The sequence below is a fragment of the Chlorella variabilis genome (assembly GCF_000147415.1).
Source record: "Chlorella variabilis unplaced genomic scaffold CHLNCscaffold_6, whole genome shotgun sequence".
Classification (NCBI taxonomy): Eukaryota; Viridiplantae; Chlorophyta; class Trebouxiophyceae; order Chlorellales; family Chlorellaceae; genus Chlorella; species Chlorella variabilis.
Window position 1 is genome coordinate 554,922 of NW_005435082.1, and position 13,942 is coordinate 568,863.

The 13,942-nt window shown below is 65.7% G+C and overlaps 4 protein-coding genes across 4 annotated transcripts; 1 reads left to right on the forward strand and 3 right to left on the reverse strand.

The window, feature by feature from the left end:
- Positions 1-67: 67 nt before the first annotated feature.
- Positions 68-3,903, reverse strand: CHLNCDRAFT_30552 (hypothetical protein). The gene is made up of 11 exons (XM_005849225.1): positions 3,718-3,903; positions 3,378-3,508; positions 2,935-3,055; positions 2,500-2,600; positions 2,149-2,235; positions 1,819-1,910; positions 1,372-1,520; positions 1,029-1,126; positions 684-770; positions 395-477; positions 68-200 (listed from the first exon to the last, which is right to left on the reverse strand). Exons 1-11 carry the CDS (start codon positions 3,896-3,898, stop codon positions 74-76), a joined length of 1,257 nt encoding a protein of 418 aa, XP_005849287.1. The 5' UTR covers positions 3,899-3,903; the 3' UTR covers positions 68-73.
- Positions 3,904-4,067: 164 nt separating this feature from the next.
- On the forward strand, positions 4,068-5,651 carry CHLNCDRAFT_57385 (hypothetical protein). The gene is made up of 4 exons (XM_005849025.1): positions 4,068-4,317; positions 4,478-4,828; positions 5,053-5,152; positions 5,373-5,651. The coding sequence occupies exons 1-4, from the start codon at positions 4,165-4,167 to the stop codon at positions 5,471-5,473; spliced, it is 705 nt and encodes a 234-aa protein (XP_005849087.1). The 5' UTR covers positions 4,068-4,164; the 3' UTR covers positions 5,474-5,651.
- Positions 5,652-5,751: 100 nt separating this feature from the next.
- Positions 5,752-8,275, reverse strand: CHLNCDRAFT_143592 (hypothetical protein; the record flags this gene model as incomplete). The annotated part of the gene is made up of 6 exons (XM_005849226.1): positions 5,752-6,373; positions 6,485-7,016; positions 7,196-7,482; positions 7,664-7,761; positions 7,931-8,070; positions 8,263-8,275. 6 exons carry the CDS (start codon positions 8,273-8,275, stop codon positions 5,752-5,754), a joined length of 1,692 nt encoding a protein of 563 aa, XP_005849288.1.
- A 285-nt stretch (positions 8,276-8,560) lies between these two features.
- CHLNCDRAFT_143593 (hypothetical protein) lies at positions 8,561-10,192 on the reverse strand (the record flags this gene model as incomplete). Its single annotated transcript, XM_005849227.1, has 5 exons — positions 8,561-8,677; positions 8,780-9,041; positions 9,207-9,388; positions 9,495-9,737; positions 10,154-10,192. 5 exons carry the CDS (start codon positions 10,190-10,192, stop codon positions 8,561-8,563), a joined length of 843 nt encoding a protein of 280 aa, XP_005849289.1.
- Between the last annotated feature and the right edge of the window lie 3,750 nt (positions 10,193-13,942).

The window sequence follows — 13,942 nt, forward strand, 5'->3', positions numbered from 1 at the left end:
GGCACGCAGGGGCATTCAAGGCCCACCACGCCGCTCCTAGGCCCAGGCCGCGCCGCGCTGCGGCCGCGCCGCCCTACTGCGGCGGCTTGTGGTAGTGGGTGGGCACAAACGGCATCTTGGTGACGGTGGCATCGTTGAGCTTGCCCCGCACATTCACCTTGAGCTCGGTGCCGGCCTTGGCCATCGACTTGTCCACGTAGCTGCAGGGAGGGCGAGGGAGAGAGGGTGGGTGACGAGGTTGGGATGCGAGTGGGGCATACACAGGGGGAGGCAGGGGAGGCGGAGACGCCAGGGCAGGGGCTGCGGGGGCGTGCTGCCGCCGCGGCCAGGCAGGGGCACACGCCAAGGCACGCGCTGAGCAGGCGGCGGCAGCCGCAGCAAGGTGCCTGCCCACCCCATGGCGATGTTCTTCTTGAGGCAGGGGCTGAAGGCGCCGCTGGTGATCTCGCCGACCTTCTTGCCGTCGGTCGTCAGCACCTGCATGGCATGGCAGGCGTGTGTGCACGTGCGTGTGAGAGACGGACTGTGGGTTGGCGTGGGAGGGGCAGGGCGGCGCTGCAGAGGACGCCCGGGGTGTGTGTGGGAGGGCGCAGGCCGCTGCGCGCAGGCCCCTGCCGCTGTGCTGCGGGCCAGCCTGCACGCCTGCTGCTGCAGCAGGGCGGCCTGCCAGCCTGCCAGCCCACCTCAGAGTGCTGCCGCGCGGGGGCGCCGCTGCTGACGAAGCCGACGCGGCGCACGCTCACGCCGTCGGCCAGCTGCTGCTTGATGACCTGCAGGCGGGGAGGAGGCGGCAAGGTGCTGCGTGTGGGTGTGTGTTTCCGCGTGTGTATGTGCCTGTATCTGTGATACATATCTGCAGGCATGTTGCTGGTTGTGGCGCAGGTGGCTGTGGCGGCGGTAACTATGTGCTCGTGTGTGGGCTGCCACACTGGGCTGGCGAAGGAGGCCAGGGGCCAGCCTCGACAGCCCACCAGCACGCCGCCCACGCCCATGCCCACGCCCGCACCCAGCGCCCAGCGCCGCCCCACCTGCCCGCCCAAAAAGTCGAAAGCCTCGCGCCGCCGCTTGCCGACGGTCCAGGTGAGGCCCGCCTCGATCGGGGTGATGTCCTCATTCAGATCGTTGCCTGCGCAAGCATGCCGGGGGCGGGGTGGTGGAGGGGGAGGGGGCGAGGGGAGGAGAGGGGGCCCAAGCAGGGGCTGGCAGGGGGTGCGGCTGGCTGGCGCCACCGCGCGTGGGGTGAAGCGACAAGCGAGCCCCGCCCCGCCGCCGCGGATGGCCTGCGCTCGCCCCAAACCAGCACAGGTCGCCACCATACCGCCGCACCACCACCACCACCGCACGCCGCCGCGGCCGCCGCCCCAGACGCACCGTACAGGCAGAGGCCGGCCTCGAGGCGGAGGGAGTCGCGGGGTCCCAGGCCGCACAGCCGCACCCGCCTGTCTCCCATCAGCGCCTCTGTGAGCTCCACGGTCCTGTCGCTGGGGATGGACAGCTCAAAGCCGTCCTCGCCGGTGTACCTGCGGTATGACGTTACAGCAGTACATCAGTACAGCGGTACAGCGGCGCGGCGGTGCAGGGCGGGCGGCGGCCCAGGGTGATGCAGGGCGCGCTGGCGGGCAGCGCCCCCGGGGCCCGGGGGGGCTGGGCAGCAGGCTGCCGCCCCACGGCAGGCGGCAGCATATGTCGGGCGCCCGAGCGCCGGCACGGCTGCGTGATTTGCATCCCCGCCACTACCCACCCACCTTACCCCCCACACCACCAACCCGACACACACAGACACACAAACAAATGCCAGGCGCCTCCGCCACCGCCCACCCGGTACGCGTGAGGAAGCAGGGCACGCCCTTGATGTCCAGCTTGCGGAAGTTGGAGAAGTAGACCTTGTCCAGGTCCTCGCCCACAAATTGCTGCGGGGGGGCAGGCAGGGAACGAGGGAGGAAACGGAGGTGCGGGTGAGAGCAGGAAGGTGTGTGTGTGCGTGCACGTGCGCGCGCGCGCGCGCGCCGCGCGTGCGTGTGTGTGTGCGTGCATGTGTGTGTGTGTGTGCGCGCGCGCGCGAGTGTGTGCTCCTCAACAAGTTGCTGTTGGCAGGCGAGGAAGCGGGGGGCAAGGCGGGGGGTGGGCCCGCCAGGCTGGCGCCCACACCTGCAGCACCGCCACCGCCTCCGGCCCCTGCAGCGCCAGCAGCGAGCGGTCGTCGTGCAGGACCAGGTCCACCTGCCCGCCCTTGGCCTGCAGGGTGGGTCGGGGTGGGGGTGGGGCAGCATGGGAGGGCATCGGGGGGTCAGGGGCCGCGAGAGAGGAGCGAGTGGGGTTGGCAAGGCCCGCCGGCGGGAGGCATGCAGGCAGGCAGGTTGGGCGCTCTGAAGGGAGGGCGAGGTGGCAGGCAGGCTGCACATCCCAGCAATTGCCAGGCCGGCCTGCCTGGCCATTGGGTTCCGCACCACACCACCCCAACCCACCCCACCCCACCCCACACCACGCCACACCACACACCTTGAACGCCTCCAGGTGCTTGCCGATGTGCGCCAGGTCCTTCTCGCGGCACCCCGCATTCACCACAATGTACAGCTCATCACCCTTCACCTTGGTGACCACTGCGGGCAGTGGGAGGGCGGGCGGGAGGAGGGTGGGCGGGCACAGGCAGTGGGTACTCTTAGAGGAGCCTCGAGCCGGGCTAGCAGAGGGAGGGGGGTGAGGCTGAGGCAGGCGACTGCCTGCTCCGCGGGTCGAGCCAGCTGAGGGAGCGGCCATGAGGCTGAGGCAGGTGGCCGCCTCCTCCGCGGCAGCGCCGGCTGCCCCGCGTGCCGCGTGCCGGCGCCGCGCTCGGCAGCACGCCCGGCCATGGCCGCCGCTGCGCCCACACGCCACCGCCACCGCCACCATCCCTCGCACTGCCGCCGCCGCCACCACCACTGCCAGCCCCCGCACCGGTGTCATCGATGATGCCGCCCTTCTCGTTTGTGAACACAGACAGGGTGCCGGTGCCGTCTGCCAGCGCGGCAATGTCCCCCACCACCAGGCCCTCCAGGAACGGCACCGCATCCTTGCCCTGCAGGCAGGCGCGCATGCTGCCCAGGCAGGTCAGGCTCGGGTGGAGGCTGGTGCTGAGTGGAGTGGGTGGGTGGCCGCGGGCGCCGCGCCTGCAGCGCTATACATCAACACCGCTGCCCCGCCGCTGCGCGGGCGCGGCTGCGGCCGTGCGGCATCCCCGCCCCGCCTGCCCGGACTGCCAGCGCTGCTGCAGCTGGCGCCCAGCATGAGGAACACGCCGCAGGCAGGCCCCCACCCCGGCCGATGCCTGCGCCGGCCCACGAGGGAGCAACTGGGGGGAGGCAGAGTAACTCAGCCGCCGCCGCCGCCCGACGCCGCACCTTGAGCGTCAGGCCGCACATGTGGGAGACGTCAAAGATGGAGGCGTGTGTGCGGCAGTGCAGGGTGGAGTCGATGATGGAGTCCTTGTACTGGATGGGCATCGACCAGCCCGCAAACGGCACCATCTTGCCCGCAACACCCAAGGAGGAGGAGGAGGAGGGGACGGGGAGGAAAGGAGAATGTTATTAGCCGGTGGACGGATGGATAGCTGTTAGCCGGCTGCCCGGATGAAGCTTGCGCAGTGCACCCAGATGTGGAGGAGGCTGGCTGGCTGGCAGGGAGCAAGCACACAGGGCACCGGTGGCGGCGGCGGCGGCGGCAGGCGGGGGCCGCGCCCACCTCCGTTGGCAACGTGGTAATCGTAAAGCACTGTCTTCTTCAGGCTGGCGTCATCGGCGAAGCCGCGCGTTGCCAACAGCCCCGCAGCGGCGCAGCTGTTGGAGTGTTTAGCCGAGGCGGCAGCATCGCTGCCGGCCCGGCCCAGCGCCCGCAGGAGTTGCACAGCTGCTTGGCGACGCATGATTGTCGATGGAAATCGCACAATGGGCCTCCGATCGCCCGCCTTGGGGTAGACTCTGGGGGGCTGGGGCTCAGCATGCTAGCCACGATGCAGGCTCATCCTCAAAGCTAGCTGCAGCTTTCGGGCCGGCCAAGTCGATTGGCCTTCTGCCCGGTGCTCAGCCAGTCTTGTCGGCCCTTGTCCAACCTCCCGGAGCAGGCCTGCATCCCCCGGCACCTCGTGCACGCCTTGCAAGCGCATTGTCACCGCGGAAGCACTGTCTCGACATGCAGACCTGCCCGACAGTGGCGAGCAGCGCCCTGCGCCGGCCGCCCCTGGTGGCGGCGCCGTCTGCCGCCCAGCGGCACCGGTGCCTGCGGGTGCAGGCGCAGCAAGGCTTCAGCGGCGGCCAGGGACAGAAGCTCCCCAAGCAGGTCAAGGTCAGTGGACGTGCAGCGTGGGCTTCGGCTGTCTGTTGCTGCAAAGGGCTTTTCGAGCCTGACCACTGCCTGCCTGGCCAGTGCATGCTGCTCCCTTGCACACAGCCTGCACTGCTCCCACTGGCAGCACCCTATTGATTGCACGCATGCTCACCTGCAGAAGAGCAAGCGGGGCAAGGTGGCGTCGCGGCCCTCGCCCAAGCTTACCCTGGAGCAGCTGCAAGCGGACCAGGCAGCATACGAGGCGCAGCGCCAGCAGCAACAGCAGCCGCCAACGGCGGCAGGGGTGAGCTCTGAGGAGGAGGAGGAGGGGGAGGAGCTGTACTATGGAGGCAGCAGCAGCGGCGGCGCCGGCGGCGCGGGCGGTCGTGCAGGCGGTATGGTGCAGTACGGCAGCAGCGACGTTGTGCCCGAGGTGGTCACCAACCGCATGTTGCGCCGCGTCATCCTCTTCATGGGCACACCCGTGTTTGGAGGCATCCTGCTCTTCCCCTTCTTCTACTGGCTCAAGGTGGGAGGCGGGGTGGAGAAGCTTGGGGAGGGGAGCGGTGAAGGCAGTCGGCTCGGCCGCTGGCTGATGCAGGGTAGCTATAGGGCAAGCAGGCCGGCAGGCTGCTGCCAGGTGCGGCGGCGGCTGGAGGGGAGCCGGAACACCTGCTGCATTGCGCTGATCGCCGCATGGGCCTGCGCCCCAGAGACGCCATCCCGGCCTGCCGCCCTGCCGCGGGCCCGCAGATCAAGCAAGGCGTGGACCTGCCCAACTGGGTGGCCTACCTCTCCTCCTCCCTCACCTTTGGCGGCGGCCTGCTAGGCATCAGCTACGGCATCATGTCGGGTGCGTGGCGCGCCGCAGTGACGCCTGCCCGCCCGCTCACGCCGGCGGCGCTGGTGGTGCATGGCACGCATGCCAGCTGGACCCCGGCGCCTCTGCTGTCGCCTCTGCTGCTCGTTTGCTGCTCCTGTTGTCGCTGCCGGCATGCCAGCCAGGATGTGCGCTGCAGCATGCACGCTCACCCTGCCGCCTCGCCCCGCTCCACCCGCCTGCCCTGGCGCAGCGAGCTGGGACCCGCGCCGCGAGGGCAGCCTGCTGGGCTGGACGGAGTTCCAAGCCAACGTGCCGCTGCTGCTGGACCGCTTCAAGCGCGGCAGCGACTGAGACGCCAGCTGGTGGCTGTGTGTTTTCTTAAACAGTTGCACATGTAACCCGCTTGAAGGACACTTACCCTGCTGGTTGCCTCCACGGGTGTTCAAAGACCAGCGGCAGCGGGTTTGAAGCTTGTTTAATCAACAACAATGCAAGGAACAACTAACTAGAACTGCAAACAACTAAGTAGAACTGCAGCGCTTCAACGTGTGTAGCGTTTTGGAATCTGATCAGGCAGTGAGAATACGAGAGCGGCATCATCAGGTTGCCGCGGGCACTGGCACCTCTGCTCAGGCCCTGCCTCGGTCGGCATCGCACGCCAGCTCCAACTGGCTGCGGGAGAAGAGGACCTGCTTGCCGCGCATCGCCACCAGCACCTCGGCCGCAGCGCCGCGCCCCGCCACAAGCTGCCGCAGCAGCACCAGCTGGCGCGGCGCCTGCTGCCCCTGCTTGGGCTCCTCTGGCACGTACGTCGCCTCGCCATCCCACAGCTGCAGGCTGACCAGCTGCGGCTGGAAGGCGCCTGCACCTAGCTCCGCCGCCATCTGCCCCACCGCCTGCCGCGCACCTCCGCTTAGAACCGCAGCTGCCAGCCGCAACGGCGGCGCCGCACATGCATAGCACAGGCTGACCAGCAGAGGGGCTGCTTTGCCTGCTGGCTGGCTGCCACCTCTACCGTTGCCAGCCCACATCGCCTCGAGCAGTCCATTGGCCTCCCGCTCTGACAGCAGCAGCACGGACCTGCCAGCCTCGCTGATGCGGCCGCTGCCGCTGGTGCTGCTGCCCTTGGCTGCCACCTCCTCCGCAGGAAGCAGCAGCAAGTGGCCCACAGGGCGCAGGTACTCGTTGAGCGCCTCGCCCTCGGGCTGCTGCACCGCCACGGCAAAGTTGGGGGTGCAGAAGACGTGCGGGCTCCAGGGCACGCAGCCCACAGCCGCCGGCTGCACCTGCGCTGCCAGCTGTCCCAGCGACAGCAGCCGCAGCCCAGCGGCAAGCTTCAGGCTAGCCAGGGAAGTGGCTCACAGGGCCTTGGAATAGTCCCAGTCTGTCTCGTCCATAGCCGCGATTCGTGGAATCTGTCGCTCCACCTCCTCCTCCTCTTCCCTCTCCAGCTCCCTCTCACACTCCTCGCCAAGATGACCTTGCGCCACCACCTCGTGCCCCTCGCCGTACTGCTTGCTGGCTGCCACCACCCGCTGCATCAGCTGCATCATGTCGGCCGCCAGGCCTGGCCGCCGGCCCTTCTGCCGCCGCCCGCACTGCTCCGCCACCACCTCTGGCACGCCGCACCAGTCCCGCGCGCCGCCATACATGGCTGCCAGCTCCAGCACCTCTGGCTGCAGGGCGTGTTCTGGGGCTCCGCGGGTGGCGGCAAACAGCAGCCCCTGGTGCGCCCACTCCAGCACGCCGCGCTGGGTTGCCGCCACCGTGTTGGCCATGGCCCATTGCAGCACGTGGAGGGAGGTGATGGCGGCATCGTCCGCCATCCCAGCCACCCGCGCTATCTTGGCTGTGACGTCGGCAGTGCCGACCGTCTGCAGCGTCTGGCCCTTGCCTGAATGCAGCCGGGGAGCAGGGGGCAGTGCATGGGTTACAATCTGACGAGAAACGGAGAGGCTGTAGAAAGCTGCACGCTGGCATTGGACACTGTCAGTGGAAAGCACACCGGCTGCTGCCGCTCCACGCTGCTGTCTGCCGGCACCCTCCTGCCTCCTCCCCTCCTCCCCAACTCACCCAGCTTGCGCAGCCGGCCAGCCGACTGCATGAGCTTGTCCTTGGTGGTTGCCGGGCCCAGGGTGAGCAGGCCCACGGCGCCGTGGCGCAGCTGCAGGTCTGCGCCCCGGCACCTCGCCTCGTCAAACAGAGTGAGGCACTGGGCCTCCCGGATGGGGGAGCTGGCCCGGGGCTGGCGGCGGCCCTGAGGGTCGGCCACCACCCACTCCCGCTCCGCCTCATCATAGTAGCACACCCCGGAGAAGCGTTGGCGGTCCAGCAGCTGCAGCAGGTAGTCGGCGGCAGCCCTGCAGAGCAGGGGTGGTGGGGGCGGGTTGTTGTTGGTGGCAAGTTGGGCTTGCGCAGCTGGGCCCTGCCAGCAGCCATCCCGTGTTCGTCTTACGCTGGGCAGAGGCAGGCAGTCGGGGAGATCAGCGGTCACCTCCCTGCACACCCACGCCCAGGGCGGAGGCAGCCCGACCCACCCACCTGTTGCTGGTGCCGGCCAGGAGCGCGCCACAGTCCACGAGAGCATCCATCCCCTCCCGCACCGCAAGCTGCAGCAGCACCTCCCACACCGCCTGGCCCTGCATCAACCGGGACGGCGGGCAGGCGGGTCAGCAGCCCGCCGGGAGGCCCCAGGCGCTCGGTGCCCTCCTGGTGTGCACCTGCATGCGCTGTTGCAGCATCTTGGGTGCCAAATGTACTGCCTGTTTTGTACTGCCAGGTGGTGTTCCTGCAGTTGCAGCTGCCCACCTGCTGCGTTGCAATTGTGTGGTACCGCGGGCTGGCCAGCAGCACCGCCAGCATCTTGCCGTTGGTGTCCCTCAGGCGGGGCTCCACGTCCAGGTGCTGCCGCACTTGCAGCGGCAGCAGGCGGTGGTTGTCGTTGGTGCCTGCGGCGGCCGTGGCGGGTGGGGCAGCAGCGACAGCGGGATGGAATGCGCGGGGGATGGCGTGGCAGTGGTGGCTGTGGCGATTGTGGTGCGCGCTGGTGTTGCTGTGCATCGACGGTGTTAGGTGTCGTCGTGAGGCAGCTCTGGTGCGTCAAGCCCCCTCCTCCCCTCCAGCTTGCCTGAGAAGCCCACCACCCGGCCGCATGGGTTGTCTGCCAGGTTCCAAGAGGTGGCCACCAGGCGGTGCGGGAACTGGCGCGTCTCTTCCGGGAACACGCAAACCATGCGGTTGTGCAGCACAGGCAGGGGAAGGCAGCAGGAGGGCGACAGGCGCTCGGACGTCCAGACTGGTGGTGCCAGCTGCCAGCTGTGCAGTGCACCCTCGTTGCCCTCTGCACACCACCTTCTGTGCAACCCTGGTGTTCCCAAAGCGGTTGACCGTACAGCCCCCACACGAAGCATCACATCAGCCGCCTGCATGCCCGTGTGCTCACTTGAGCCAGAAGTCGACTGCCGCCATGTTGTGGCTGAACAGCCTGTGCAGCAGGTCCACCTGCAAGGCGTTGTTGGTGTCCAGCTTGCTGGCCTGGTCCACGGTCGCCAGATCCTCTGCAGCAGCGCACAACAGGGGGGGCGAGGGCAAATGTGGAGCGGTGGACAGAGGAGGCGCCCATGGCCGGCGGCCAGCGGCATCGGCTCCCCGGCCCACTGCGCTCGGCTTGGCCCTGCCTGCGGCGACGTCCAGGGCCGCCAGCGCCAGCCACTCTGCAAAGTGCGCCTGCTGTGCATTCTGGCCCAGTCCCAGCAGCTTGAGCAGGGCATCCAGCAGCTCCTTGCGGGACAGGCCGCGCTGGTAGTAGGCCAGGGTGGTGAGGGTGAGGGCGGAGTCGGGCTGGGCGTACTCGGAGCGCTCGGAGGGCACGTGGGCGGCGCGGTACGGTACCGCCAGGCGCTTGCGGGCGCCAACGTTACTGCAGGGGCAGAGGGAGCGGGATTGGGGCGTCGTGGGGGTGGGGCGCCGCTGGGGGGCAAGGGTTTGGGGCAGCGCAGGCCTGTGTTCAGCAGGGAACAACAGGGCCGCTCGCATGCCGGCTTTGTGGCAGCAGGCAGGATGCCACATGCTCCCTCGCACTCACTCATTGACGCCATAGTCCACCAGGTGCCTCATCTGCAGGCAGTGCTGCAGCACCCCGCACGCCAGCAGGCCGCGCAGCGCCAACACGTCGGCGCGCTCCCCCTCGCTCAGGCTCCCCGGCAAGGCGTCCAGGGCGGCGCTGGCATCCAGCGCTGTGTCGTTGATGCAGCGCAGCTGCAGCTCCTGCGGCAGTGGGGGCGCAGCAGGGCAGGGGCAGGGCTGCATTGCATGAGCGCTGGGCTCAGCAGTGTGCGGACGTGTGGTGCCTGCTCAACTCCCACCCTCCCACCTGCTGGGGATGGCCTGCCATCCAGCGCATCGCATGCGGCAGCCGGGCCAGCACCGCCCGTGCCAGCAACTGGCGCAGCTCCGGGGCGGCTCTGTCCAGTGCTTTGCCCGGCAGCAGGCGCACGCCGCGGTAGGCTCCCGGCTTGCCGCACGGCCCACTGGGCACGGCCACGCCCTCCCGAGCCAGCAGGGCGCCGATGGGCCCGCCGCTGTGCGCCTCCCGAGACAGGACTTGCAGCAGCGCCTGGCCACTAGTAGCCGAGGGTCAAAATCCACAATTTTCTCCCCCGGCCAAAATTGGGTTTGCACAATTTAATTTTGCACCATAATAAATATTGGAAAATGGCAATTACCGGATTAAAAATCGTATGAACACATAAAAAAATTAGTGTTTCTTTTGGTGCAAAATGACGGGGCCACAGTATGGCAAAAGCACCATTTGCCCATCCCTGAATTGTGTGCAATTTGAAAAACACGATTAGTTTTTTTGTGCATTTGCACTCGGCTCACACTCGGCCACTCGGATCAGACTCGGACCACTCCACAAATTCATCCACAATTTTTGGCACACATTCCGGCTTGAGAGTGCTGAATAGCACTGGGTTGTCTGTATTCGCGGCTAAAACAAAGGCCGAGACGCTCCTGCAGCTAGAACCCCACCTGCAGGAGCTGGGTGGAGCCGCCATGGGGCGCCGCCATGGCGGCGCCTGACTGAGCACAACAACAGCCCGCCTGCTGCTCCCAGTGCACACAGCAGCCTGCCTGGTGTTATTAGCACAACAACGATCACCTTTGAAGTATAACTCAAAGCCCGGCGCGTTTTTCGTAAGGGCCGGGCTCCCGGCCCTTACGTTTGGAGCTCCAGCTGTCGCTCCAAACGGCTGCCATTGTGACATGCAGTTGCATGCTCAGCGCTTCAGCGCGATTGACAGCAATCGCACAAGAGCTGCAAGCAACTCGCTGGGCGGGGCAAGGCCGGTGGTGTGCGCACCGCACCTGGCCGGCGAAAAGGCTGCCCCGCGCTGGCTGCAGGCGACTGATAAACCACGCGGGTTGGCGGCGACGATGAGGGATAGGAAGGGAAAGAGTGTGCGTGGGCCAGGAGGGAGCAACTGAAGTGCTGAGGGCGGGTGGAAAGGCCGCCGCATTGGGCGCCACGCGGTCATGCCTTGCTGGCTTTGGCTGGAAGTGATCACCCTTTCAACTTCCTCCAAACACTCATCAACCCATTCCTGAGACATTTTAGGCGGCCCACACGCCTGCGCCCCCCATCTGGCATGGGCATGGTGCCTCCCGCCCCGTGCCCCGCCGCCGCCATGGCGCCGCCGGCGGAGCCGCACCCTTGAGCGGCCTATCTCAATGCCGCTGCTGACTCTTCCCCAGATGCATGTGTGGGGTAGGGCGAAAGAAAACATTGCAGGCTAGTCAGAGGGGCACATGCTAGCATAGCCAGCCTGCCAGCATCACACATCTGGGCAACGAGGGCACACAATGTAAACCAAATGGCCGGGCAGCAACACACATCCGTGCATCGAGGGCACACAACAAGCACCACATGCCAGGCAGCAAGCCGATCACTCACCCGCTGCAGAATCAGGAGGGATCCAGATGCATGTGTGGGGTATGGCAAAAGAAAACAAAGCAGGCTGGTCAGAGGGGCACATGCTAGCATAGCTGGCCAGCCATCAGCACACATCTGGGCAACGAGGGCACATAACCAGCACCACATGGCGGGCAGCAAACCGATCACTCACGGGCTGCAGAATCAGGAGGGATCCAGATGCATGTGTGGTGTTGGGCGAAATAAAACAAAGCAGGCTGATCAGGGGGGCACATGCCAGCATAGCCGGCCAGCATCACACATGGAATATTCGAGGGCACATAACCCGCACCACATGGCCCAGCGGGCCCGCGCCCGCGCCTGCCAGGCGCTGCTGCAAGTCCTGTCTCGGGAGGCGCACAGCGGCGGGCCCATCGGCGCCCTGCTGGCTCGGGAGGGCGTGGCCGTGCCCAGTGGGCCGTGCGGCAAGCCGGGAGCCTACCGCGGAGTGCGCCTGCTGCCGGGCAAAGCACTGGACAGAGCCGCCCCGGAGCTGCGCCAGCTGCTGGCACGGGCGGTGCTGGCCCGGCTGCCGCATGCGATGCGCTGGATGGCAGGCCATCCCCAGCAGGTGGGAGGGTGGGAGTTGAGCAGGCACCACACGTCTTGTAACTGAACTGTGCTGAGCTATGTTTGGCGGTTCATGAAAATGCACCTAGAGGCACTTGCATGCCAGGCAGGGTCTGGTAACGGTGGCTGGACGCAATGTCGGACAGCGTGTGGCGGGCCGCGCAACCCACCTTACCACCACCCATCGCCGCCGCCAGTCTGCTGCCGCCAGTGCCAGCCAAGTAGCCAGGGGGGCATTACACGTGCTGTGTGCGCGTGACGTGGAGGTGTAGATAGGTAAAGGTGGGTAAGAGCCTCCACAGGCTTAACTTCCCGGTTTTAACGTCTAGCTTTAGACCATTATTTGATCTGCCCGACGCGCCAAGTGCAGTACCCCCCACTAGTAGTGAATGGGTCCCGGGGAGGCCTGTGCCGAAGCCTTGGCGATTCAATTAGGCGTTCCCGAAGGAATTGGCTTGGATTGGCGCTGAGCCGGTCAGCTATGCCGCGTTTGTCCTCACAAAGTTTCGACATGGGAGGAATCGAACCTGTGCCCTCTCGGAGGGTTTAGACACTAGCTCCAGCGCCTTCAAAGAAGGCCTTTCTTAGCCGCGACCAAAGGCAATATGGTGGAGAGGAATGCGGGGTGAAGGAATGTGTGTGATGGGTGACAGGGTGATGGGTGACATGGGTGGCAGCGGGGGAGACGAGAGAGAAGGGGAGGGGCATGTGAGGTGTGTGTGACAGGGTGGGGGCGACAGGGGACGGCGCTGGCAGTTTTGTGTTGTTTTAGGAAGAAGTTTCACGGTTGCTTCTATATCGACTCGATGGGGGTGGGTTGAGGTAGGCGTATCTGTGCATTGGCGGAGCGTTTGATGCTCGGTTGTGTAGAAAAAAAGGCTTGGCAAGCTGTTGGCCAGCTTCTGCTAGCCAGCAAGCAGTTGAAAGGTTCCTGTGAGCAGCAAGAAGTACTGCAGTCACTAGTGTTGTACCGTGGGTGTAAGGGGGCTGTCCGTGCCGGCCCCATTTTAGTGGGGGTGCCGCAGAGGGTGCCACCCCAGCCGACAGGGCATACAAACGCTGACTTCATCAATGTCTTGTCTTTGCAAAATTGCATGTGGGTGGAGAGGGCAAAAAGGCGAGGAATGCAGGTCAGAGGGGCACAACCAGCATGGCCAGCAAGCAACGCACATTTGAGCAACGAAGGCACATAACCAGCACCACATGGCGCAGCAAGCCGATCACTCACCAGCTGCAGAAATAGGAGGGATCCAGATGCATGTGTGGTGTTGGGCGAAAGAAAACAAAGCAGGCCAGTCAGAGGGGCACATGCCAGCATACCCTGCCAGCATCACACATCTGGGCAACAAGGGCACATAATATACACCACATGGCCAGGCAGGAACACACATCCGCACATCGAGGGCACACAACAAGCACCAGATCTCAGGGAGCAAGCAATTCACTCACGGGCTGCAGAATCAGGAGGGATCCAGATGCATGTGTGGTGTTGGGCGAAAGAAAACAAAGCAGGCTGGTCAGAGGGGCACATACCAGCATAGCCGGCCAGCATCACACATCTGAGCAACAAGGGCACAGAATATACACCACATGGCCGGGCAGGAACACACATCCGCGCATCGAGGGCACACAACAAGCACCACATGGCAGGCAGCAAGCCGATCACTCACCCGCTGCAGAAATAGGAGGGATCCAGACGCATGTGTGGGGTAGGACGAAAGAAAACAAAGCAGGCTGGTCAGAGGGGCACATGCCAGCATAGCCGGCCAGCATCACACATCTGGGCAACAAGGGCACAGAATATACACCACATGGCCGGGCAGGAACACACATCCGCGCATCGAGGGCACACAACAAGCACCACATGGCAGGCAGCAAGCCGATCACTCACCCGCTGCAGAAATAGGAGGGATCCAGATGCATGTGTGGGGTAGGACGAAAGAACACAATGCAGGCCAGTCAGAGGGGCACATGCCAGCATAGCCTGCCAGCATCACACATCTGGGCAACAAGGGCACATAGTATACACCACATGGCCGGGCAGGAACACACATCCGCGCATCGAGGGCACACAACAAGCACCACATGGCAGGCAGCAAGCCGATTACTCACGGGCTGCAGAATCAGGAGGGATCCAGATGCATGTGTGGTGTTGGGCGAAAGAAAACAAAGCAGGCCAGTCAGAGGGGCACATGCCAGCATAGCATGCCAGCATCACACATGGAATATTCGAGGGCACATAACCAGCACCACATGGCGGGCAGCCTGGCAACCACTTA